This window comes from Schistocerca gregaria, chromosome 1 (genome assembly GCF_023897955.1).
Source record: "Schistocerca gregaria isolate iqSchGreg1 chromosome 1, iqSchGreg1.2, whole genome shotgun sequence".
Taxonomy (NCBI): domain Eukaryota; kingdom Metazoa; phylum Arthropoda; class Insecta; order Orthoptera; family Acrididae; genus Schistocerca; species Schistocerca gregaria.
The window spans coordinates 240391769-240415143 of record NC_064920.1 but is presented as its reverse complement, the minus strand read 5'-3'; the positions used below and the strand labels follow the sequence as shown (position 1 = coordinate 240415143).

Below are 23375 nucleotides of genomic sequence, written 5' to 3'. Positions count from 1 at the left end.
TGTGAAGGTATCAGGTACAATTTTCTCAAGATGATGATTATGTAACAACAAGGCATCAAAAACAGTTACAATATTTGCTATTTTGAAACTGTTTGCATTGTATTATTAGTAAAAATATGATACAGAATTGCCTATTGATAAGAACCTGTATTGGAATTCATATGTTCCAGATCTTAAGAGACCAAGCTCTGCATTTTGTCTGTTCCAGATAATAGCTGACTTTGTAGATGAAAATGTCAAAAAAACTGACTTACATTTTCTACTTTCATTCACTAATATGTTACAGCATCATATTCTTTGATAACCCTCCCAAGAAAAGGTGTTCGTCACATGAAAGCATATAATAAGGATAATACACAACATCCACTATAGAGGCGCTTGAAGGCAAATCATTAAAAGTTTGGTGTAATGAGAACAGCCTCACAGCACTTTTACTACTGTATGAATTTTGTTTTCAATAATTAATTGAAATGGTTCATGGTGTGGGTTCCTGTTGTCATGTCCTAGTTCATGAACCATGGGCAACGTACGAGTGGCCAAGTAAGTGATCCTGACAGTCAGAATACCAGTTACTTTGGAATAAGGCTGGGCATCTAGAACATATTCTGAGTCGTGGTCACCTTTGTGCTCAGTTGGCGAAGACTACCAAATCCACGGGTTAGTCCCTCAACTGTTAGGGGTAAAACACAATGTGACCCAAGGCAAGTAAGGCTAGCAACCTGCTTCCCTGGTACTTTAAATATGATGCTAGCAACAATCAGAGCAAAATGCCTCAGACCTTTGGAGGTGACGGAGTCCCACCTCTAATTGACAAACCAGGGACTCCTAAGATACGACTCGGCAAATGAATGGTAATGAGATGGGGAGCCATTAATATCAATGGGGGCTACTCTGGGGAGAAGGTAGAGTTGGCAGAGGCTGCAAGTAAGATGGGGTTGGACATTTTAGCTGTTAGTGACATTCAGGTAAGGGGTGAGAAGGAAGAGGAAGTGGGAGAATGCAAGGTTTACCTGCCAGGAGACAAAGCAGGAATAGCACAATGGGGTGTAGGGCTTTACATCAGGAAAGAAATGGAACCCAGCATAGTTGTAATAAGGTATGTAAACGAACGACTGATGTGGATAGATTTGACAGTGTCTAGCAAGAAAATTAGGATTGTGTCAGTATATTCGCGTTGTGAAGGGACAGCTCAAGATAAGATGGATAGTTTTTATGACACACTCAGTGACGTAGTTGTTAGAGTAAAGGACAAGGACAGTGTTCTGCTCATGGGTGATTTTAATGTCAGGATTGGAATTCAAACAGAAGGGTATGAAAAGATTATGGGTAAATTTGGAGAGGATATGGAGGCCAACAGGAACGGGAAACAACTCTAGGATTTCTGTGCCAGTATGAGCCTAGTAATCACAAACTCCTTTTTTAAACATAAGAACATTCACTGGTATACTTGGGAAGGCAAGGGAACCAGATCTGTCATTGACTATATAATAACAGATCAGGAATTCAGGAAGGCTGTGAGGGACACACGTGTATTCAGGGGATTCTTTGATGACACTGATCACTATTTAATCTGCAGTGAAATTGGTATTGTGAGGCTGAAAGTGCAGCAGATCAGGTCCATATGTTGGAGGAGAAGAGTGGAGAAATTTCAGGATAAGGAAAAACAGGCACAAGTACATGACAGCAATCTCAGAAAGGTACCATTTAGTTGAATGTAGTCAATTACAGTCATTGGAAAAGGAATGGACAAGGTATAGGGACACAGTACTAGAAGTGGCTAAAGAACATCTTGGAACAGTAGTATGTAAAGGTAGGATGAAGCAAACAGCTTGGTGGAATGACACAGTCATGGCAGCCTATAAAAGGAAAAAGAAGGCGTATCAAAAAGGCTACATACTAGAACTCGGGTAGACAGAGAAAGTTATGTTGAAGAAAGAAACAAAGCCAAACAGATAGTTGCAGCATCCAAGAAGAAATCTTGGTAAGACTTTGGAAATAGGTTGGAGACTTTGGGTCAAGCTGCTGGAAAACCATTCTGGAGTGTTATTAGCAGTCTTCGAAAGGGAGGTAAGAAGGTAATGGCAAGTATTTTGGACAGGTCAGGAAAACTGCTCATGAATCCTGTTGATGCCTTGGGCAGGTGGAGGGAATATTTTGAAGAGTTGCTCAATGTAGGTGAAAATACAATCAGTAATGTTTCAGATTTCGATGTACAATGATACAGGAATGATGATGGAAATAGGATCACATTGGAGGAAGTGGAGAAAATGGTCAATAGATTGCAGTGCAATAAAGCGGCTGGGGTGGATGAAATTAAGTAGGAACTCACCAAATACAGTGGAATGTCAGGATAATTGAAATGGCGTGGGAGTCGGGACAGGTTCCATCAGACTGAACGAAAGCAGTAATCACACCAATCTTTAAACACGGAAACAGAAAAGATTGTAACAGCTACAGAGGTATCTCTTTAATCAGCGTTGTGGCTAAAATCTTCTCAGGTATTGTTGAAAGGAAAGTGCGAGTATTAGTTGAGGACAAATTGGATGAAAATCAGTGTGGGTTTAGGCCTCTTAGAGGTTGTCAGGACCAGATCTTTAGCTTACGGCAAATAATGGAGAAGTGTTACGAGTGGAACAGGGAATTGTATCTATGCTTTATAGATATAGAAAAGGCATATGACCGGGTTCCTAGGAGAAAGTTATTGTCTGTTCTACGAGATTATGGAATAGGAGGCAAACTTTTGCAAGCAAGTAAAGGTCTTTACATAGATAGTCAGGCAGCAGTTAGAGTTGACGGTAAATTGAGTTCATGGTTCAGAGTAGTTCCAGGGGTAAGACAAGGCTGCAACCTGTCTCCACTGTTGTTCATATTATTTATGGATCATATGTTGAAAACAATAGACTGGCTGGGTGAGATTAAGATATGTGAACACAAAATAAGCAGTTTCGCATATGCGGATGACATAGTTGTGATAGCAGATTCGATTGAAAGTTTGCAAAGCAATATTTCAGAGCTAGATCAAAAATGTAAGGACTATGGTATGAAGATAAGCATCTTCAAAACGAAAGTAATGTCAGTGGGAAAGAGATCTAAATGGATTGAGCGCCAAATAGGAGGAACAAAGTTAGAACAGGTGGACGGTTTCAAGTACTTAGGATGCATATTCTCACAGGATGGCAACATAGTGAAACAACTGGAAGCAAGGTGTATCAAAGCTACTGCAGTGAGCGCTCAGCTATGACCTACTATCTTCTGCAAGAAGGAAGTCAGTACCAAGACTAAGTTATCTGTGCACCGTTCAATCTTTCGACCAACTTTGTTGTATGGGAGCGAAAGCTGGGTGGATTCAGGTTACCTTATCAATAAGGTTGAGGTTATGGATATGAAAATAGCTAGGATGATTGCAGGTACTAGTATATAGAAACAATGGCATGAGGGTGTCCACAATGAGTAAATCAAAGAAAAATTGGGAATGAACACTATAGATGTAGCAGTCAGGGCGAACAGGCTTAGATGGTGGGGGCATGTTACACACATGGGAGTAGCAAGGTTACCCAAGAGACTCATGGGCTCAGCAGTAGAGGGTAGGAGGATTCGGGGCCGACGACAGAGAAGGTACCTGGATTCGGTTAACAATGATTTTTTAAGTAATAGGCTTAACATCAGAAGAGGCATCAATGTCAGCACTGAATAGGGGACCATGGAAGAATTTTATAACGGGGACTATGCTCCAGACTGAACGCTGAAAGGCATAATCAGTCTTAAATGATTATGATGACAATGATAACTAATTGAAATTCAAAAATTACTGTAATATACATCATTACAATAACAGAAAACGGAATTCTCCACGCCAGTCATCAGTCATCCATCATGGGGCACAGATGAATGAAATACTCAGCCAAAAAAAACTTAGACAACTTAATAGTTGAAGTGAATAATCTAATAGATATCAAAATTAACTTCAAACGCAAACTGAAATCATTACATTTGCTTGACAACTCCTACTACATATAATATTTTACAAATATGTGATTTTATAAGGTGTGTGTGACAGTGTGTTTGAATGAACACTCCTGGAAATTGAAATAAGAACACTGTGAATTCATTGTCCCAGGAAGGGGAAACTTTATTGACACATTCCTGGGGTCAGATACATCACATGATCACACTGACAGAACCACAGGCACATAGACACAGGCAACAGAGCATGCACAATGTCGGCACTAGTACAGTGTATATCCACCTTTCGCAGCAATGCAGGCTGCTATTCTCCCATGGAGACGATCGTAGAGATGCTGGATGTAGTCCTGTGGAACGGCTTGCCATGCCATTTCCACCTGGCGCCTCAGTTGGACCAGCGTTCGTGCTGGACGTGCAGACCGCGTGAGACGACTCTTCATCCAGTCCCAAACATGCTCAATGGGGGACAGATCCGGAGATCTTGCTGGCCAGGGTAGTTGACTTACACCTTCTAGAGCACGTTGGGTGGCACGGGATACATGCGGACGTGCATTGTCCTGTTGGAACAGTAAGTTCCCTTGCCGGTCTGGGAATGGTAGAACGATGGGTTCGATGACAGTTTGGATGTACCGTGCACTATTCAGTGTCCCCTCGACGATCACCAGAGGTGTACGGCCAGTGTAGGAGATCGCTCCCCACAGCATGATGCCGGGTGTTGGCCCTGTGTGCCTCGGTCGTATGCAGTCCTGATTGTGGCGCTCACCTGCACGGCGCCAAACACGCATACGACCATCATTGGCACCAAGGCAGAAGCGACTCTCATCGCTGAAGACAACACGTCTCCATTCGTCCCTCCATTCACGCCTGTCGCGACACCACTGGAGGCAGGCTGCACGATGTTGGGGCGTGAACGGAAGACGGCCTAACGGTGTGCGGGACCGTAGCCCAGCTTCATGGAGACGGTTGCGAATGGTTCTCGCCGATACCCCAGAAGCAACAGTGTCCCTAATTTGCTGGGAAGTGGCGGTGCGGTCCCCTACGGCACTGCGTAGGATCCTACGGTCTTGGCGTGCATCCGTGCGTCGCTGTGGTCCGGTCCCAGGTCGACGGGTACGTGCACCTTCCGCCGACCACTGGCGACAACATCGATGTACTGTGGAGACCTCACGCCCCACATGTTGAGCAATTCGGCGGTACGTCAACCCGGCCTCCCGCATGCCCACTATATGCCCTCGCTCAAAGTCCGTCAACTGTACATACGGATCACGTCCACGCTGTCGCGGCATGCTACCAGTGTTAAAGACTGCGATGGAGCTCCGTATGCCACGGCAAACTGGCTGATACTGACGGCGGCGGTGCACAAATGCTGCGCAGCTAGCGCCATTCTACGGCCAACACCGCGGTTCCTGGTGTGTCCGCTGTGCCATGCGTGTGATCATTGTTTGTGCAGCCCTCTTGCAGTGTCCGGAGCAAGTATGGTGGGTCTGACACATCGGTGTCAATGTGTTCTATTTTCCATTTCCAGGAGTGTATTTAAATGTAAAGCACAGTGTAAAAAAAGAATTACTGGTAGCAAAGAAAACATGAAAGACTACAGTGTAAAAGGTCAGCAGGTTGTCCTTTCTTTCACTGATAAAGAGTATTGCGAGTGCAAACTAGCTCATTCCACATTTTAGTGAGAGATCATATTTATTGCATGTGGAACAAGCAAACAACTTCCACCTTCTTCAAAGAACTCAAGGAAATATTGCTAGAGAAGTACGTAGAAAACTGCTGATATCTCGACAAGTCACCCTCCCTGTTATTTTAGGACAGTTTCCAATTTGTGCCTTGAAGATGACATGGGGCTACCTGTCAAAATATTCGATTTTTTTTAATGAATTTATCCAGCTGCACTCTAGTGAGTTTTAAGAGGACAGTAAACACTGGGAAAAGCTTAAAGTCCACAACTAACAAACTAGCTATCTTCTTCTCCTTGTGCAGTATATCAGAAATTTATAGCTATGTCAGTCATTACAAGCAACTGTCTGTATACTTCATAGAATAGAATGCAGATTCCCAATCAGTAAAGACAAGGATTTGTGATATTTTGACAAAGAAAACTTTTTCTTAATAACAGTTCTTGGTTTTAAAGGCACGTTATCACCTTATTTTGTTATAGAGCAGGCATGGGTTGCCTTTGGTGCCCCATGGGCCTGATTCACATACAGTACTTACTTAAGATTGTGGGCTGGCTTGTCACATGACGCAACAGCATCACTCCTAGTGCATCAAGTCCAAATTATAGGACCCGTGACATTAGTATTTATGGCTAATGTTTTCGCGGTAACATACCAATATGAATGGCATCTCTTTCTTGACACACTACACCAACAAATTATGCCTCAAAAATATGTTATTGAGAGTACATTCATGTTCACCCCATCTTCAGGTGTTAACATTTATTTACATGTTGTGAACATTGTTTACATTACTTATGTTGTTTTACAGCAGTTGTCTTAAAAATTTCCATTGCTGTTAGTAAAGAAACAAAGTTCGCAACATGTAAATAAATGTAAACATCTGAAGATGGTGCACCAATCATCTTGAAACGTCGTCATGAAAAAGTGAACAGCTATAAAAGGAGCTGATTGGAGCTAATTCCTTATAAATGACCTTCAGTTTTACAAGTTGCAATGTTCTGATACATTCACAATGGACAAAAATTATTTACTGCTAATGAGAGGAAGAATAGAAAAATAAAATATGGCAATGAGACAGGCAGTCCCTGTTGACAAACAATTAGGAGTAACTTTGTGATTTGCGGCCACAGTGTTTTGAAACATCCACAAACACAATTAGCAATCATTTTTAAGTATTTGTTGAAAAATACTTTTGATGAGTGATCTCATAACATGTGCTGTTTCTGTAACACTAATAAATTAGACCATAATTTCTTTTTTTCATTTTAAGAAGTTTGAAAGTTTAAATTGCTTGAACTTAACATATGTTGGCCGCATTATTACAAAAGCCAAACTGAAAAAAATGTGAGTGATAGAGTGGTGAATATCCAAAAATGCATCGCGGTCAGAGTAAATGTGAGCACCTTACTTTCCCATGAATTTCTTCCACAGACCAGATTAAAACCAGTTGCAGGCCACATCCACCCTGCAGGCCACCTGTTGCCCATACATATTGTAGAGTCTACATTGTAATACCATCATCACTGCTGTCTGAGTGTGTCCAAGTCATCTAACTGTAAATTTATGATGACAGGTTCAAGACTTGTACCCATGTTCACCTCCCTATCAAAGACCACTTCCTAAAGTCCTTCAGCATACCACTTACAGTCTTCCCACACTAAAGGGGATAATGTATTGCTTCATATTAAAGCAGTTCAGTGTCTACAATCTTGTATGTTTTGTTCATTTCTGCCACATACCCTTTGAGTTGTGCACAGATTAATCAAATCGAATTATACTGGCAGTACTATGATGTTAAACGCGAAACCATGTGATCATGTTCACTGTACAAGTAAATAAAGTTTGAAAGTTTTCTCACTTGATTTGTTTGACATAGCGAATGGCAGGAATCTTCGTGAGTGCAGCATAAATTGTGTGGAATATTTTTATTTTTAAGCCAGAGCACAATATCTGCTTTCCTGGTGTCTGAACTCAGTATTTCCTCTCTCACAGTTGAATGATAATTAGCATTGTCTGTTATTACGAATGATTTCAGAACAAAGTATGCCAAAAATTGTTCAGTGAACCACTTGTTGAAAGTGACAGAATTCATTTCAATGTGGTAGCTATTACTGTTTGTCTTATCTAAATATAAGTGTGCTCTCAGGAACAAAACCAGAAGAGGAGCCAGCATACACAATAATTATTAGAGACCCTTTTTCTATTGGAACTTCAAAATTGCCAGTGCCAGCACTTATTTTCCTGCAGCTTTTCCTGGAATTACTTTGGTTCCCCCATATTTCATCAACATAATAAACCTTTGACTACCTTACTTTCTTATTTCACGCATCATTCTCAGGAATGTGGCTCATGCTGCAGCTATGTCACTTCTTTCCATTAAAAGCTTTCTACCATTGTTACTTTAACATATTTCAAACTAATGTCTTCTAAACTCTGTTGCACTGACAAAACACTACCTTTGAACCTATTTTATCACACATGATTGTTACACTTTTTGTAAAGTCAGGCTTTCACCATTTTAAAGACAGAGTACCTTAAAACATCTTTGTCAAAATCATCCTTTGTGTTGTAGGTTTCATATGATTTCAATGTTTTCCAGGTAACAGAAAACCAACTTTTCCTGACATTTCTACAGCTCTGACACATTCATTTACAATTCATTGTACATTTCCCTTGCTGACACCTCATGCTTGTGTAGTCCGTCCTTATGTCAAAATGTCAGCAGTTGGAGTCCCGCTTTCAGATTAAAGCTATAAATGTGGTAAATAATCCCCTTCAGCATCTTGTGAAGCTGTCCTAATTTTTTGGGTATTGTATTAACACATTTACAGATCCATATTCAGAGCTATACTGCCACATGAAAATAATATTGACAACTGAGTGAACAATTTGGTCACCGGTTGCTAAAATTGCATTATCACGAAGTAAGACAACAGCACAGCCTGCAGGAGATTTTTATAACTTGTGGCTCGCCACTCAGAAAGAGAGAGAATTTTAGTGACTGCCAGGGTTAATGGAATAGGATGTACAGAACAACTGAAAATTAGACAGCTTCCCTGCATGAGGCAGACTACAAACATGATAAATGATCCAAAAAATTTTCACTTTGCAGGTGTTGGTGTGAAAGACTTGGAATGTAATATAAAAGATGTAGCTCATATGGTAGTCAGCCGCATCAACACGAAGCTTTCAGAGAACAGATTAATGCCTAACTGTTATAAAACACAGTGCTTACAGTTTCAGACATGGAACTGAATTTTTTTTCATCCAATGGGGTCAAAAAGTTAATGAAGTTGGCCATTTTATATTCATAGGATTTATAATAGATAGAACTCTTTCTTGGAAGATACTATAGTATTTTTCTTGGTAATATCTGTTAAAGATCCTGCACAAAAACTGAATGATGCTATCTTACCTACAAGAATGATTGCCACAGTCTCTGAGACTGAAACACAAAGGCTTACTTTCACCCTATTATCTCACAGGGTGTTACATTTTGGGGTAATTCTGTGCACTTGCCAAGAATATTATATTCTTAGTTCAGAAAAAGCCAGTTGAACCGATCTGTGGTGTCAGTTGGCAAGCTTTGTGTAGACTTCAGACTCATTCAGAAGAAACTGCAACATTCATTCTGCGAACACTAGACATGAAAAGAAAATGCATTTGGATAACACTTCCGTAAGCATTGTACAGAGAGAATTACACTATTTAAAAGGTTTCATTTTCAGTATGCATCCAGCAGAACTGAGAAAAAAAAATCAAAGTTGAAAGGTTTCCTAACGGTACACTCCTTCTGTTATGTACTGGAATTCCTCACAGTAGTTGAGTACTTTTTATAATGTGTTGTTTATGCATACACTCTTACATTTTTTTGGTGTTTTATTAATTCTTTAATTCTTTTGCTTATAACTTTTTAGTCATCATTCTGTAAACTGTTGTACTGATTCGATCCATCACCAAGCAGCTCTGGCTTGCTTAGTCCCAAAGAATCTCACAGATAAATAAACAAAAATAAATTATTAGGTATCACCAGACTGTAGATCAGTTAACCAAAATGCTCAGTTCTGCATGCTCTGTGCTTAGAAATCTTTCCCATTGTCTTGCCATGCAGACAGGACTGTTAGTGTACTTTGACTCAATACTGTCCCATGACACAATCTTCCGAAGTGTGTAACACTGCCTGACAAAAAGTGAAGCACCCAGGAGTGGAGGTAACAAAATGAAACTTAACTGGTTGAGAGGATATATGGTGCAGTTTCAGTGATCACAAAATCAAGTCAAATTTACAGAGAAGTTGGCTGAGCACACTTATCAAGATCACATTCACCCCTTCAGCCCATGACGCATGCACTAATTCAGTTGGGAAGGATGTCATAAAGCCGTACAGTGGCTTACAGCCCTCTCCTGAGTGAAGCTGGCCCACAATTGTTGTAACTGGTTGTTGATATTCTGGATATTAGCTCTGGGATAGAGGTACGTGAGCTGGTCTCGCACATGTTCTATTGGGGACAGATCTGGGGATTGTGCTGGCCATGGTAGTACCTCAACATCAGGCAGACTGTTCATACAGACATTTGGCAAGTGTGGATTAGCATTGTGTTGTTGAAAAACAGCAACATGATACATAAGAGGCAATACATGAGGATGCAGGATGTCTGTGACATACTGTTGTGCCACCACAATTTTCTCAGCAGCTACCACCCATGAGTTAAGTCATACCTAATGGCTCCTCGTGTTGGGACACCAGAACTAACATCACTTTGCCCCTCCAAAACTTCGGAAAAATTAGACCTATCCCCAGTTCACCACTCTACTCACTGACAGTGGTCAATCAGGTTAGTTTAATAACAAGGGTGGATTTAGGATGAACTATATAATTCGCTACTATAATACTAGTATACTAATTTCCACACAGACTCTGAATCATTATTTAGGGTTCAAGACAAAGTTCTATACTCTGAACAATTGCCGAGCTCAACGCAACACCATTCATCAGTGGTCCATGCTTCCTGGTCATGGCATAACTCCAGATGCAGCAGTTTGTGATGTGATGTTAACAGCAGCCTACATGTGGGATCCTAATTCCGTAGTCCAGCTGCTGCTCATCTCCAGCCAATGGTGCGAATGACACAAAGTGTTGTGTGTAACCCATTGCTTGTTCTCCAAATTCAGGCACAGATGTAAAGAGGTTACATTGCGCTTGGTGCACAATACAATGATCATCACTTTCTGTCATCGGAAATGGTTGACTGGAATCTTGACCATGAGTATGCCTTCAATTTCCATGAAGCCCAACATACAGCCACTGTCACATCCAAATCCCCACAAATCTGTATATTGTGTAATTCAACCAGCCAGCCAAATGGATATCCACAATGAGCCCCTCCCAAGCTCTGCCAGGTACTGATAGTGCTGCCCCACAAGAGTATGCAGCACCTCCATGTCCTTCACAGTGACCACTCAATATTTGATGCTGTTCATGCCCCTTATAAACTGTACCAGGCCTAAACATGAATAGCAGTTACTCTGGTTACTGTTACACCTGTCACTGAGAAATGCAACTTTAATCATTTACAGATCTGCCAATGTTACATTTGTATACAAAGTTACATTCACATCAAGTGATTCACTTATGTAAAATTGATAACTGAACATGGAGAAGCTTCTTCAGGGATCTAACAGTTCTTATACTGACATGGTAATACATATACACCCTAATGATATTTGTATTTGATAACAAGAGTGGATTTAGGATGAACTATATAATTCACTACTATAATACTAGTATACTAATTTCCACACAGACTCTGAATCATTATGTAGGGTTCAAGATTAAGTTCTACACTCTGAACAAGGTGTCTAACTGGTTGCTTGTAGACATTAGGTAGGAAACTGAAAATACCCAGAGACATTTAGAATAAATAAAAAGAATATCTCATTAGCCAGCTCTTCTCCAATTTATTAAAATATTTGGATTCATTGATGTAAATACTACCTGACTCTAGTATTAAACATGTGTTTCATGAGGTATTGTATAACACAACAGTTGAGTCATATAAAATAAGAAGCAGCTTTTGTTTTCCAAAGTAGTTTTTTTTTCTCGTAATGTACAAATACAGCGGAAAGTAATCAAGAAATAATTTCCTTAATTATCATTGTGAGTAGATTAGCACTAATTGTCATTTGTTGTTAGTATACTTTACAGAATCCAGCAGTGGCAACTTCTGTCCTGTTAATATAATACTTGTTAAAATAATTTTCACTTTTTTAAATTTCGTATGTTATATAATGTAATGTGCTTCAACTTAAGCCGTCATCAAAATCTGTCAGTTACATTTCATAGGTAATTAATTAGTGCAATTATGATTATGGACTGATTGTAACCACTTGATGTCATTTATTGACAACAATGTGAAAATCTGTTCATTCTATATCCTTGAAGGTTCTCTTTCAAGGTGAGAATTGCAAATACAATATGTGAATGAATGAATTAACAAATGCTCACCAAGATGTAGTATCCTGCCTTAAAATCCAGTGTTTACTGTGAATGTATGAATTCGTAAGCCCTAGTAATGTTTCTCTCTTGATTTCTTATATGATATGCGCTTATCTCTTGTTTATATGCATAAGTATTTTTTTATTACTTCATTGCCGACTTCGATACAGCAGCTTTTAGCAACCATTAATATCTGTTTTCGTGCTTAGTTAATGCATGTACTGTGCTCTTATTTTCTATAATTTTTAACTGTCGACATTTAAAATTCATACATTATGAAGATACATAATTCAAAGTGGTTTTAGCTTTTACACATGATTTGTCACAAACATTTGTGTGCACAAGTCACATAATTCATTATTTAAGGTCAAATTATAAAGACCCTTTCTACACCTATTTTCATTACCAGGGTTTTTAATTGTGATAGACATGCTAAGTGTTTGACTGCAACCATAAAAAACTTCATAGCATCTGTAATTAATGCTTACCGCATTGACAATTTACTGTAAAACTGTAAATCCTTGTTTGTTCTTATTGACAGATTTGAGAAGGCAAAGAAGAAGATTGCCAGCAAATATGATGAAATAGAGCGCAGTTTAATAGAAGAATTTGTCCGGGCACATCGCTCTGATAACAGAGTTCGAATGAAAGAAATTGCGTCAACTCTTTCCCACTTTAAGGGATACTCACAGTGTGTAGATGCCTTCATAGAACAGAGCCAGATGGTGTGTATTTAGGTGATGTATGAGTGATCTGCAAAACAACAGAAAATGCTGTTTGTTATTCTTTCAGAGCTCACAGTATATCTAAAATTAAATGTAAAGCTGAAGACATATCTGACAATATTCATCAAATATCCGACACAAATTTGGAACTGCAGAACAATATATATATAATTTTTTTAGAGGGAAACATTCCACGAGGGAAAAATATATCTAAAAACAAAGATGATGTGACTTCCCAAACGAAAGTGCTGGCAGGTTGATAGACACGAGGGAAGGAGAGGGAAAGACAAAAGGATGTGGGTTTTAAGGGAGAGGGTAAGGAGTCATTATAATCCCGGGAGCGGAAAGACTCACTTTAGGGGGGAAAAAAGGACAGGTATACAGTCGCGCGCACGCACACGCACATATAATTTTTTTTTTTTTCACCTTCCGTTAACTACAAGATAAAATTGTTGTCTCCTTTGAAACACGAAAATTTTAAATCATCTTTAAGTTAGCGTTAAACAAGGCTTGTGCTATTAAAAAAAAAAAACCACCTATCTACCACATTTTTCAAATGATTCAGCAAATGTGGAAAACATAGTTTTTTTTTTCATTAATACTAATGTTGTAATAAAGAGTGTGACTCTTGAGTCTCCAGAGCATAAGTCTAATTAAGAGCACATATGTAAACAGTACGATAAAAATAGATAGGAAAACATCCAATCTCAGAACTGTGAACAACTGATGCATAAAATTCTTGGAAAAGGTTTTTCTCTCAATTCAGAACTAATGTAACCATTGGCATGTTATCTTTTGGTTATGGGCTTCTACATGATTGTATCTTGCCCCTGCAATACATCATTGAGGACAAAAAGAAAAATCTGCCGAAAGCATGCACTACATTTCATGAACGTTGTTAAAAATATGAAATTTCAGCAAAATACTTCTGCCAGTCAAACACAGGAAACAAATAACTTTTACTTTAATAAATGAAAGTGTAAAAAGTTGTCATTACTTGGAAATGTCACTGCAAAATATATAGAAAGAAACTTCCACATGGGAAGAATATATTAAAAACAAAGATTCCAAGACTTACCAAGCGGGAAAGTGCCGGTAGATAGGCACAATAAATAAAACACACAAACACACACACAGAATTTCTAGCTTTCGCAACCGACGGTTGCTTCTTCAGGAAAGAGGGAAGGAGAAGGAAAGACGAAAGGATGTGGGTTTTAAGGGAGAGGGTAAGGAGTCATTCCAATCCCGGGAGCGGAAAGACTTACCTTAGGGGGAAAAAGGACAGGTGTACACTCGCGCACGCGCGCCCGCACACACACACACACACACACACACACACACACACACACACACACACACACACACACACACACACACAAGCAGACATTTGTAAAGGCAAAGAGTATATATATATATATCACACATGCACACACAACTACTGTCCCTGGCTGCTCAGGCCAGATTGCTGTCTAGCTTGAGTTGCTAAAGATAGCAGTTGTGTGTGTGAGGTGTGTGTTTATCTTTTCTGATGAAGGATTTGGCCAAAAACGAAATGTGTAACAGTCTTTGCATTGTTCCTGTCTGCAATTCAACATGTCATCTTTACAGTGAGTAGCAGTCTGTCCTTTTCATAATTGTTGAAATTTCAACCTGGACCTTCCATTTTTTAACTAAAAACTCTTTAGTCTATGTTACTTTCATAAACAAACGACACAAATCAGTGTTGACAAACAGTTTAGCATCCACAGTATATGCTCCATATGTTTAGATGGAAGTCACTAATATATGTGTAACAACTGTGCACAAATTATTTTTATCTTGAAGAAACTCTTCCACTTAATCATTCATTAAAAACTAATTTTTATCTGTTTTCTGCTTTTATCCATAAACCAGTTATGTCCTCTGAAGCACTTGTACCTCTGGTTTGTTTACAGTTACATGTTTCTTCATTGCAGGTTCATAATGTCTTCCACTCTGAGATCGAAAATGAGCTCATAGACACCCTGTGTGTGGAATCAACACCTCTGAATAATTTCTGGTTCTTCAAATATTGATTACTTCTTACTTTATATTATCTCATGATTTCTTGAACATGAATTAAGCATTGGACTGAATTTCAATTCAGTGTCTTGACTTGTGTGTCAGTCCATTACATCTTAATAAATGGCAGTACTTGATACATGAGGGAGGGGGAGGGGGAGAGAGAGAGAGAGAGAGAGAGAGAGAGAGAGAGAGAGAGAGAGAGAGAGGGGGGGGGGGGGGGGGGGGGAGTGCACAATTATGATTACTTGAGCTATTGAAACAGCACACAAGTGTGTACAAATTCGTGTCCATTGGGTACTCTAGTGTGTGCTTAATGTTGTTAGCAGCTTTGTGTTCCAAGTTGACACAAATAAACTGCCAAAGCAAGAAATATGGAAAGATTTTAATAGGGGTATAAAGGAGTAGTATATAAAATTGCAAAGCAGAGAAAGAAAGGAACAGAAGTTACTGAATGGTGTGCATTTTCAAGGAAATAATGCCAAGAACTAAGAATTGGTGCTTAGGAAAACAACAAATGGGGGGGGGGGGGGGGGAGGAAAGTTGAATAGAAGTAAGCATATCAGCACTAAAAATAAAAAATCAGACAGTTTGTGCAAGCTTTCATCCAATTATATTTTCCATTTTCAATGAGTAATGTGTCCTTAGTACATCTTGTAATTACAGAAATGTTATGAAGAAAGTGCTTAGAATACTTCACATGACTGAATATTGTAATTTTTTCTTTGAGTACTATAAATGAGTAGGTACCAATTATCACAAAATTGCTGTCGTAGTTGGTTAGTTTATAATTATTGTTGCAGGGTGCATTTCTTGGCAAAGATGTTTTTAGAGATGTCATCCCTTTATGTGAAAAAAACTTTACAATCATGAAAGAAGTTTTCAGCAATCCTGAGCAAGTTATGGCCAAATTTGTTCTCAACATTTATCGGCCAAAGTTGAAGGTAAGTTTGTAATTGTTTTACTTTTTTATATACATCTTTGTATTCACTGGCCAGCTCACATTTTGATACCTCAAATGTTATATTACTTCATAAGTATATTCTTCCTGCTACTTTAAAAATTGTCTCTAGTTTTACTCATAAGTGTTAGTTTTTAAAATATAGTACATATGTCATGTTCCTTCAGCCCATTCATGAAAACAGTTATTGTAATATAAAGTTTAAATGAATAACTAGCTGTATATAGAAAACACATTCAAAATTAAACAAAATGCGAGCTCAAACTTCCAGTAACAGCACCATTATATGGGTAACTGGTTATTCTTGATCTCTCTATTCCATTGTTTGTATGTCCTGATGAAATCTTTCACTTTAATTTTCACTGAAGTATTTAAGTTTCCATGAAAGACAAGCCAACAGACTATTCAAATGACATATTTTTATATTGCAAATGTATTTTGTAAATTTATTGTACTATACATTAACAAAATGTTACTGTAATTATGGCGGAAATGTGCAGAGGAATTATAGAAAGACCAAAACATTATATATAGTATATTTATTGCTTGAATTTGTGGTTACATTTGAATTAGAAGGGATTTCTTGCTCTTACAAAAGTTAATGACATCAAAAGTACCAAAATGTAGCGTCCTTTAGCCCATCAGCTCCATTGCACTTTCCATAATTGGTCTGAAATGAATGTTTAATTCTTTACCAATTGTAGCTTACCTTTGTCCAGACACATCCGTGTATTTTCTGATGACAGTTATTTTAGTTGTTTGAGTTTATACATCATAATGCTGGTCTTCCAGTACTTCTAAAATAAATGTACATTCTAAAGGTTAGTAGTCATTTCCACAATTTGAATATCATAATGCAACAAAGAGTGCAAAATAAGCAGTCTGGCATGTACAGGATTTAACTGACAGATATACAGTATTAGCCGGGGACTATAATCAGATTACAGTAGATCCATCAATATATTGTGCAACATATTGCACAACTTTCAGCCTTGTCCATAGAAGGTCAGTAACACTGCACAATATTATTGACAGTCTAGGAGAAATATATAGACAAAATTAAAGATGTAACATGACTAGTAATTAAACAATCAATTATTAGAATACAATTAATCAGTATGATTAATCAACTCATTTAAATAATGAAAAAGACCAGTTAATCAACTTTTACTCATAATCGCCCATCAATAAACTGGAAATAATGAAAGTGTGGCAAGCACGAAAGATAAGTTGTTTGGCTTAGATGTGAAATTCAATAATTTGTTGTTATTCCTGGGGGGGGGGGGGGGCGCAGCTCAGATAGCATGAATTGTGAAGCAGCCATCAAAGTCAACCGCTTTATCTGGAGAATCAGGCTCTGCAACTGGACATTCTAGTTGTCTTTAGGTTAGTTCTGCAATAGCTCTTCATACCACATAGACTGGCGAGGCAAAATATTATGACCACCTGCTTAATAACTTGTTGGTCCATCTTTGGAATAAAATATGTCACCAGTTCTGCATATCGTGGATTTGACAGTTTGTTGCTAGGTTTGTGGAGCTATGTCACACCTGATGTCTATGCAGAAGTCATGTTGTTGTTGTTGTTGATGTTGTCTTCAGTCCTGAGACTGGTTTGATGCAGCTCTCCATGCTACTCTATCCTGTGCAAGCTTCTTCATCTCCCAGTACTTACTGCAACCTACATCCTTCTGAATCTGCTTAATGTATTCATCTCTTGGTCTCCCTCTATGATTTTTACCCTCCACGCTGCCCTCCAATACTAAATTGGTGATCCCTTGATGCCTCAGAACATGTCCTACCAACCAATCCCTTCTTCTGGTCAAGTTCTGCCACAAACTTCTCTTCTCCCCAATCCTATTCAATACTTCCTCATTAGTTATGTGATCTACCCATGTAATCTTCAGCATTCTTCTGTAGCACCACATTTCGAAAGCTTCTATTCTCTTCTTGTCCAAACTATTTATCGTCCATGTTTCACTTCCATACATGGCTACACTCCAGACAAATACTTTCAGAAATGACTTCCTGACACTTAAATCTAAATTCCTCTTCTTCAGAAACGCTTTCCTTGCCATTGCCAGTCTACATTTTATATCCTCTCTACTTCAACCATCATGAGTTATTTTGCTCCCCAAATAGCAGAACTCCTTTACTACTTTAAGTGTCTCATTTCCTAATCTAATTCCCTCAGCATCACCCGATTTAATTCGACTACATTCCATTATCCTCGTTTTGCTTTTGTTGATGGTCATGTTATATCCTCCTTTCAAGACACTGTCCATTCCGTTCAGCTGCTCTTGCAAGTCCTTTGCTGTCTCTGACAGAATTACAATGTCATCGGCGAACCTCAAAGTTTTTACTTCGTCTCCATGAATTTTAATACCTACTCCAAATTTTTCTTTTGTTTCCTTTACTGCTTGCTCAATATACAGATTGAACAACATCGGGGAGAGGCTACAACCCTGTCTCACTCCTTTCCCAACCACTGCTTCCCTTTCATGCCCCTCGACTCTTATTACTGCCATCTGGTTTCTGTACAAATTATAAATAGCCTTTCGCTCCCTGTATTTTACCCCTGCCACCTTTAGAATTTGAAAGAGAGTATTCCAGTCAACATTGTCAAAAGCTTTCTCTAAGTCTACAAATGCTAGAAACGTAGGTTTGCCTTTCCTTAATCTTTCTTCTAAGATAAGTCGTAAGATCAGTATTGCCTCACGTGTTCCAGTATGTCTACGGAATCCAAACTGATCTTCCCCGAGGTCGGCTTCTACTAGTTTTTCCATTCGTCTGTAAAGAATTCGAATTAGTGTTTTGCACCTGCTTTCTTTGGGATTGGAATTATTATATTCTTCTTGAAGTCTGAGGGTATTTCGCCTGTTTCATACATCTTGCTCACCAGATGGTACAGTTTTGTCAGGACTGGCTCTCCCAAGGCTGTCAGTAGTTCCAATGGAACGTTGTCTACTCCGAGGGCCTGGTTTCGACTCAGGTCTTTCAGTGGTCTGTCAAACTCTTTACACAGTATCATATCTCCCATTTCATCTTCATCTACATCCTCTTCCATTTCCATAATATTGCCCTGAAGTACATCGCCCTTGTATAGACCCTCTATATTCTCCTTCCACCTTTCTGCTTTCCCTTCTTTGCTTAGAACTGGGCTGAGCTCTTGATATTCATACAAGTGGTTCTCTTTTCTCCAAAGGTCTCTTTAATTTTCCTGTAGACAGTATCTATCTTACCCCTAGTGAGATAAGCCTCTACATCCTTACATTTATCCTCTAGCCATCCCTGCTTAGCCATTTTGCACTTCCTGTCGATCTCATTTTTAAGACGTTTGTATTCCTTTTTGCCTGCTTCATTTACTGCATTTTTATATTTTCTCCTTTCATCAATTAAATTCAATATTTCTGTTACCCAAGGGTTTCTACTAGTCCTCGTCTTTTTACCTACTTGATCCTCTGCTGCCTTCACTACTCCATCCCTCAAAGCTACCCATTCTTCTTCTACTGTATTTCTTTCCCCCATTTCTGTCAATTGTTCCCTTATGCTCTCCCTGAAACTCTGTACAACCTCTGTTTCTTTCAGTTTATCCAGGTCCCATCTCCTTAAATTCCCTCCTTTTTGCAGTTTCTTCAGTTTTAATCTACAGTTCATAACCAATAGATTGTGGTCAGAGTCCACATCTGCCCCTGGAAATGTCTTACAATTTAAAACCTGGTTCCTAAATCTCTGTCTTACCATTATATAGTCTATCTGATACCTTTTAGTATCTCCAGGGTTCTTCCATGTATACAACGTCCTTTCATGTTTCTGAAACCAAGTGTTAGCTATGATTAAGTTGTGCTCTGTGCAAAATTCTACCAGGCGGCTTGCTCTTTCATTTCTTAGCCCCAATCCATATTCACCTACTACTTTTCCTTCTCTCCCTTTTCCTACACTCGAATTCCAGTCACCCACGACTATAAAATTTTCGTCTCCCTTCACTATCTGAATAATTTCTTTTATTTCATCATACATTTCTTCAATTTCTTCGTCATCTGCAGAGCTAGTTGGCATATAAACTTGTACTATTGTAGTAGGTGTGGGCTTCGTATCTATCTTGGCCATAATAATGCGTTCACTATGCTGTTTGTAGTAGCTTACCAGCATTCCTATTTTCCTATTCATTATTAAACCTACTCCTGCATTACCCCTATTTGATTTTGTGTTTATAACCCTGTAGTCACCTGACCAGAAGTCTTGTTCCTCCTGCCACCGAACTTCACTAATTCCCACTATATCTAACTTTAACGTATCCCCATTTCCCTTTTTAAATTTTCTAACCTACCTGCCCGATTAAGGGATCTGACATTCCACGCTCCGATCCGTAGAACGCCAGTTTTCTTTCTCCTGATAACGGCATTCTCTTGAGTAGTCCCCGCCCGGAGATCCGAATGGGGGACTATTTTACCTCCGGAATATTTTACCCAAGAGGACGCCATCATCATTTAATCATACAGTAAAGCTGCATGCCCTCGGGAAAAATTATGGCCGTAGTTTCCCCTTGCTTTCAGCCGTTCGCAGTACCAGCACAGCAAGGCCGTTTTGGTTATTGTTACAAGGCCAGATCAGTCAATTATCTAGACTTGTCCTTGCAACTACTGAAAAGGCTGCTTCCCCTCTTCAGGAACCACACGTTTGTCTGGCCTCTCAACAGATACCCCTCCATTGTGGTCGTACGGCTATCTGTATCGCTGAGGCATGCAAGCCTCCCCACAAACGACAAGGTCCATCGTTCATGGAGGGGGGGGGGGGGGGGTAGAAATCATATCATTTTTTTAAACAGCAGGCTGCTTGATTTGTGTATTCGATGTTCGATGATGGTGCCCGATAGCGACCCGAATGGGTTGCATTGGTTTCACATCAAGCGAATTTTGTGGCGAAGACATCAACAAGAGTATACTTTCATGGTCCTCTGAAACTGTAGCATAGTTCCGACTACGAGGCACAGTTAGCTATCCTGCTGGAAGATGACATCGCTGGTGGGGAAGAATCGAGTATGAAGAGGTGCAGGAGGTCCACAGCTGTCAGCATGTCTTCGATTACTATCACAGTTCTCATATGAGTGGAGCAGAATGTCTCCCACAGCAAATAATGTTCCCACCAGCCATCGTCCTTGGCGCAGTGCACATTTCGAACTGCAGTTCGTGTGGATGACAGTGTTTGTGGAGACGACCATTGACCTGGTGTAATGAAAACATGATTCCTCCAATAAGTTGACACATTTCCATTGATCCATGGTCCAATTTCAATTATCACATGGCAACTGCAATCATAATTGATGATGTCATTGGCCCAACTTGTAAACATGTAGGAGTCGTCTGCTGCGGAGCCCCATGTTCGACGATGTATGATGAACGGTGTGCTCCAGAATTGTGCTCTTTCAGCAGAGAGGGGTAAAAGTGCAAAATGCTTGTGTACACCAGAGAACACTGCAAAAGTGGAACAAGGCTTCAGCGGGAGTTCAAGGCGTTCTACTTGCAAATGTATGCTGCAGCTTGACATATCGGATCACAGTGTACGGTGAAAATTGCACAAGGAACTGCAATACCATCCATACAAAGTTCAGATGGTGCAAAAACTGAATGCAGGCAGGCTCCCAAAGAGACTACACTTTTGTCAGGAATTGTTCTAACTCATGAACAACAATCCAGACCTCTAGAACAATCTGATTATGAGCAATTAGGCGAATTGATGTGTGTCAGGCTTTGTTAACAAGCAAAACTTTAGATACTAATCTCATGAAAATCTTTAAATGCTTCCTGAAACACCACTTCACAGTCAGAAAATGATAGTGTGGTGCAGCATGCCATTGTTTGGAATTGTAATACTGTATTTTCTTGGAGATGATCACAGCAATGCTGTAACTGTGAATATAGATCATTATGTTCACATATTAAACCATTTCCTAGTGTGACAGCTTGCTGATCGTCGTCGTTCCAACAACATGGTACCACATGCCGTACCGGATGGCATTCTGTTAACACACCACAGAACATCTTTCCTTGTCATCTCACATCCAAGAATGGAGAAATTTCCTGGGCTCCAAAATCTCATGACCTTTCAGAGCAGGGCGCAATTTCTTCCTTTGGGGTAATTTGAAATCTCAGATCTTCTCGTGTGACCCACCATACACACTCCAGAAATCAGAAAGATCAAATTCAAGAGGAAGTTAATCGAATTACAGTGCTCTAAGATGTTATGTCTAACTTCCATAAAAGATTTGAAATGTGTATGAAAAAAAATGGTGGCCACCTATTTGACACCATTTTCAAGTGATAGGCATTTAACCTGCAAGCATTGTAAATTCATGTTAAGTTTCTTTTATATTTCTGGGAATAAATTTGTATTACTGGTGAAGGTTTCAGAATCACCTGTTTCAATGCTGTATCTGTTAGTTATGTACATCTGTAAATGTTGAGTCCTGTTACTGTACATTCTAATAATTGTCGTGCAGCTTTAATTGCCAAGTAGGTAACAAAATTTACAATTGTTGAAGCTATTTATTTAGATAATTTGGAGAAAGAATGACCATTGAAATATGTTTTTGTTTGTTTATTTATTTTTACTGGCTGAAATTCCAAATTTTTTGCCTTATACGAAATAGGCTCTTTGCAACAGAGTATATAACTCCACTCTGAATGCTTGAGAAAGAGGCAGAATCTATGTGAAATGAGTTCTTGATTAGTGTATCTATGTGTTCTCTTTAATACCCGAGGCTTCATCCAAGCTGCTGTATAATGTGTTGTTAGTGGCACTTTCAACTGTAACTGTGTGTTTGGAATATTTTCATTGGCAATATGCTATTCAGTCGTACTAATAAAATAACTTGGTGAAATTTCTTGTAATAACACAACTACCAGTGTACGTTTTCTGCAGCTCTATCTTTCAGTTGAATTTACTGTAAAAATTCCAGGGGAAAACATTGTAAATCACTGTGATAAGGTGGATACTGCTTTGGTCAGACTGTATACTTCTGGCAATTAACCATGCAAGTAATCTCTTATCAGAAGAATTCTGATGTAAACCAATGCCATGTCTGATGCAACTGAGTGATAGGCATTGCATAAATCACACCGCTGCATGACCATCCCTCCCCAACAAGTGATTTTTCAGGCTCTGCACCAACAGGTTCCACAGAAAGCTTCATCCAGGGCTTGTACTGCTCAAAGAGTTACACAGTCATAATAATACGGGGAACATCCTCAGCATGTGCTTGATGTCATCATCATTTATATAATTACAGTTAGGTTCCAAACTGTTATATGCAGCCACTACTATTAATATATGATCTTCTTTTCCAAGATTTTGTCCTAAAGAGCCTAAATTATAGGTGACATGACTGAGCCCTGTACTTGACTTAGGACTAGGTATATGGTAATAACTTCCTGAAGAGTTCTGTGCCATTTTTGAGATTCCCTTCTGATGAATACTGTTGAGTAGCTGTGGACTTGGTGAACATTTTAG

At 39.2% G+C, this 23375-nt stretch overlaps 1 protein-coding gene across 1 annotated transcript in view; it reads left to right on the top strand.

The window, feature by feature from the left end:
* Positions 1-23375, top strand: part of LOC126338700 (exocyst complex component 5) — a 113294-nt gene that overhangs the window by 16234 nt on the left and 73685 nt on the right. Inside the window, exons 6-7 of the mRNA XM_050001575.1 lie at positions 12683-12866; positions 15710-15850. Coding sequence (XP_049857532.1) covers positions 12683-12866; positions 15710-15850 — 325 coding nt within the window. The remainder of the gene's footprint in view (positions 1-12682; positions 12867-15709; positions 15851-23375) is intronic.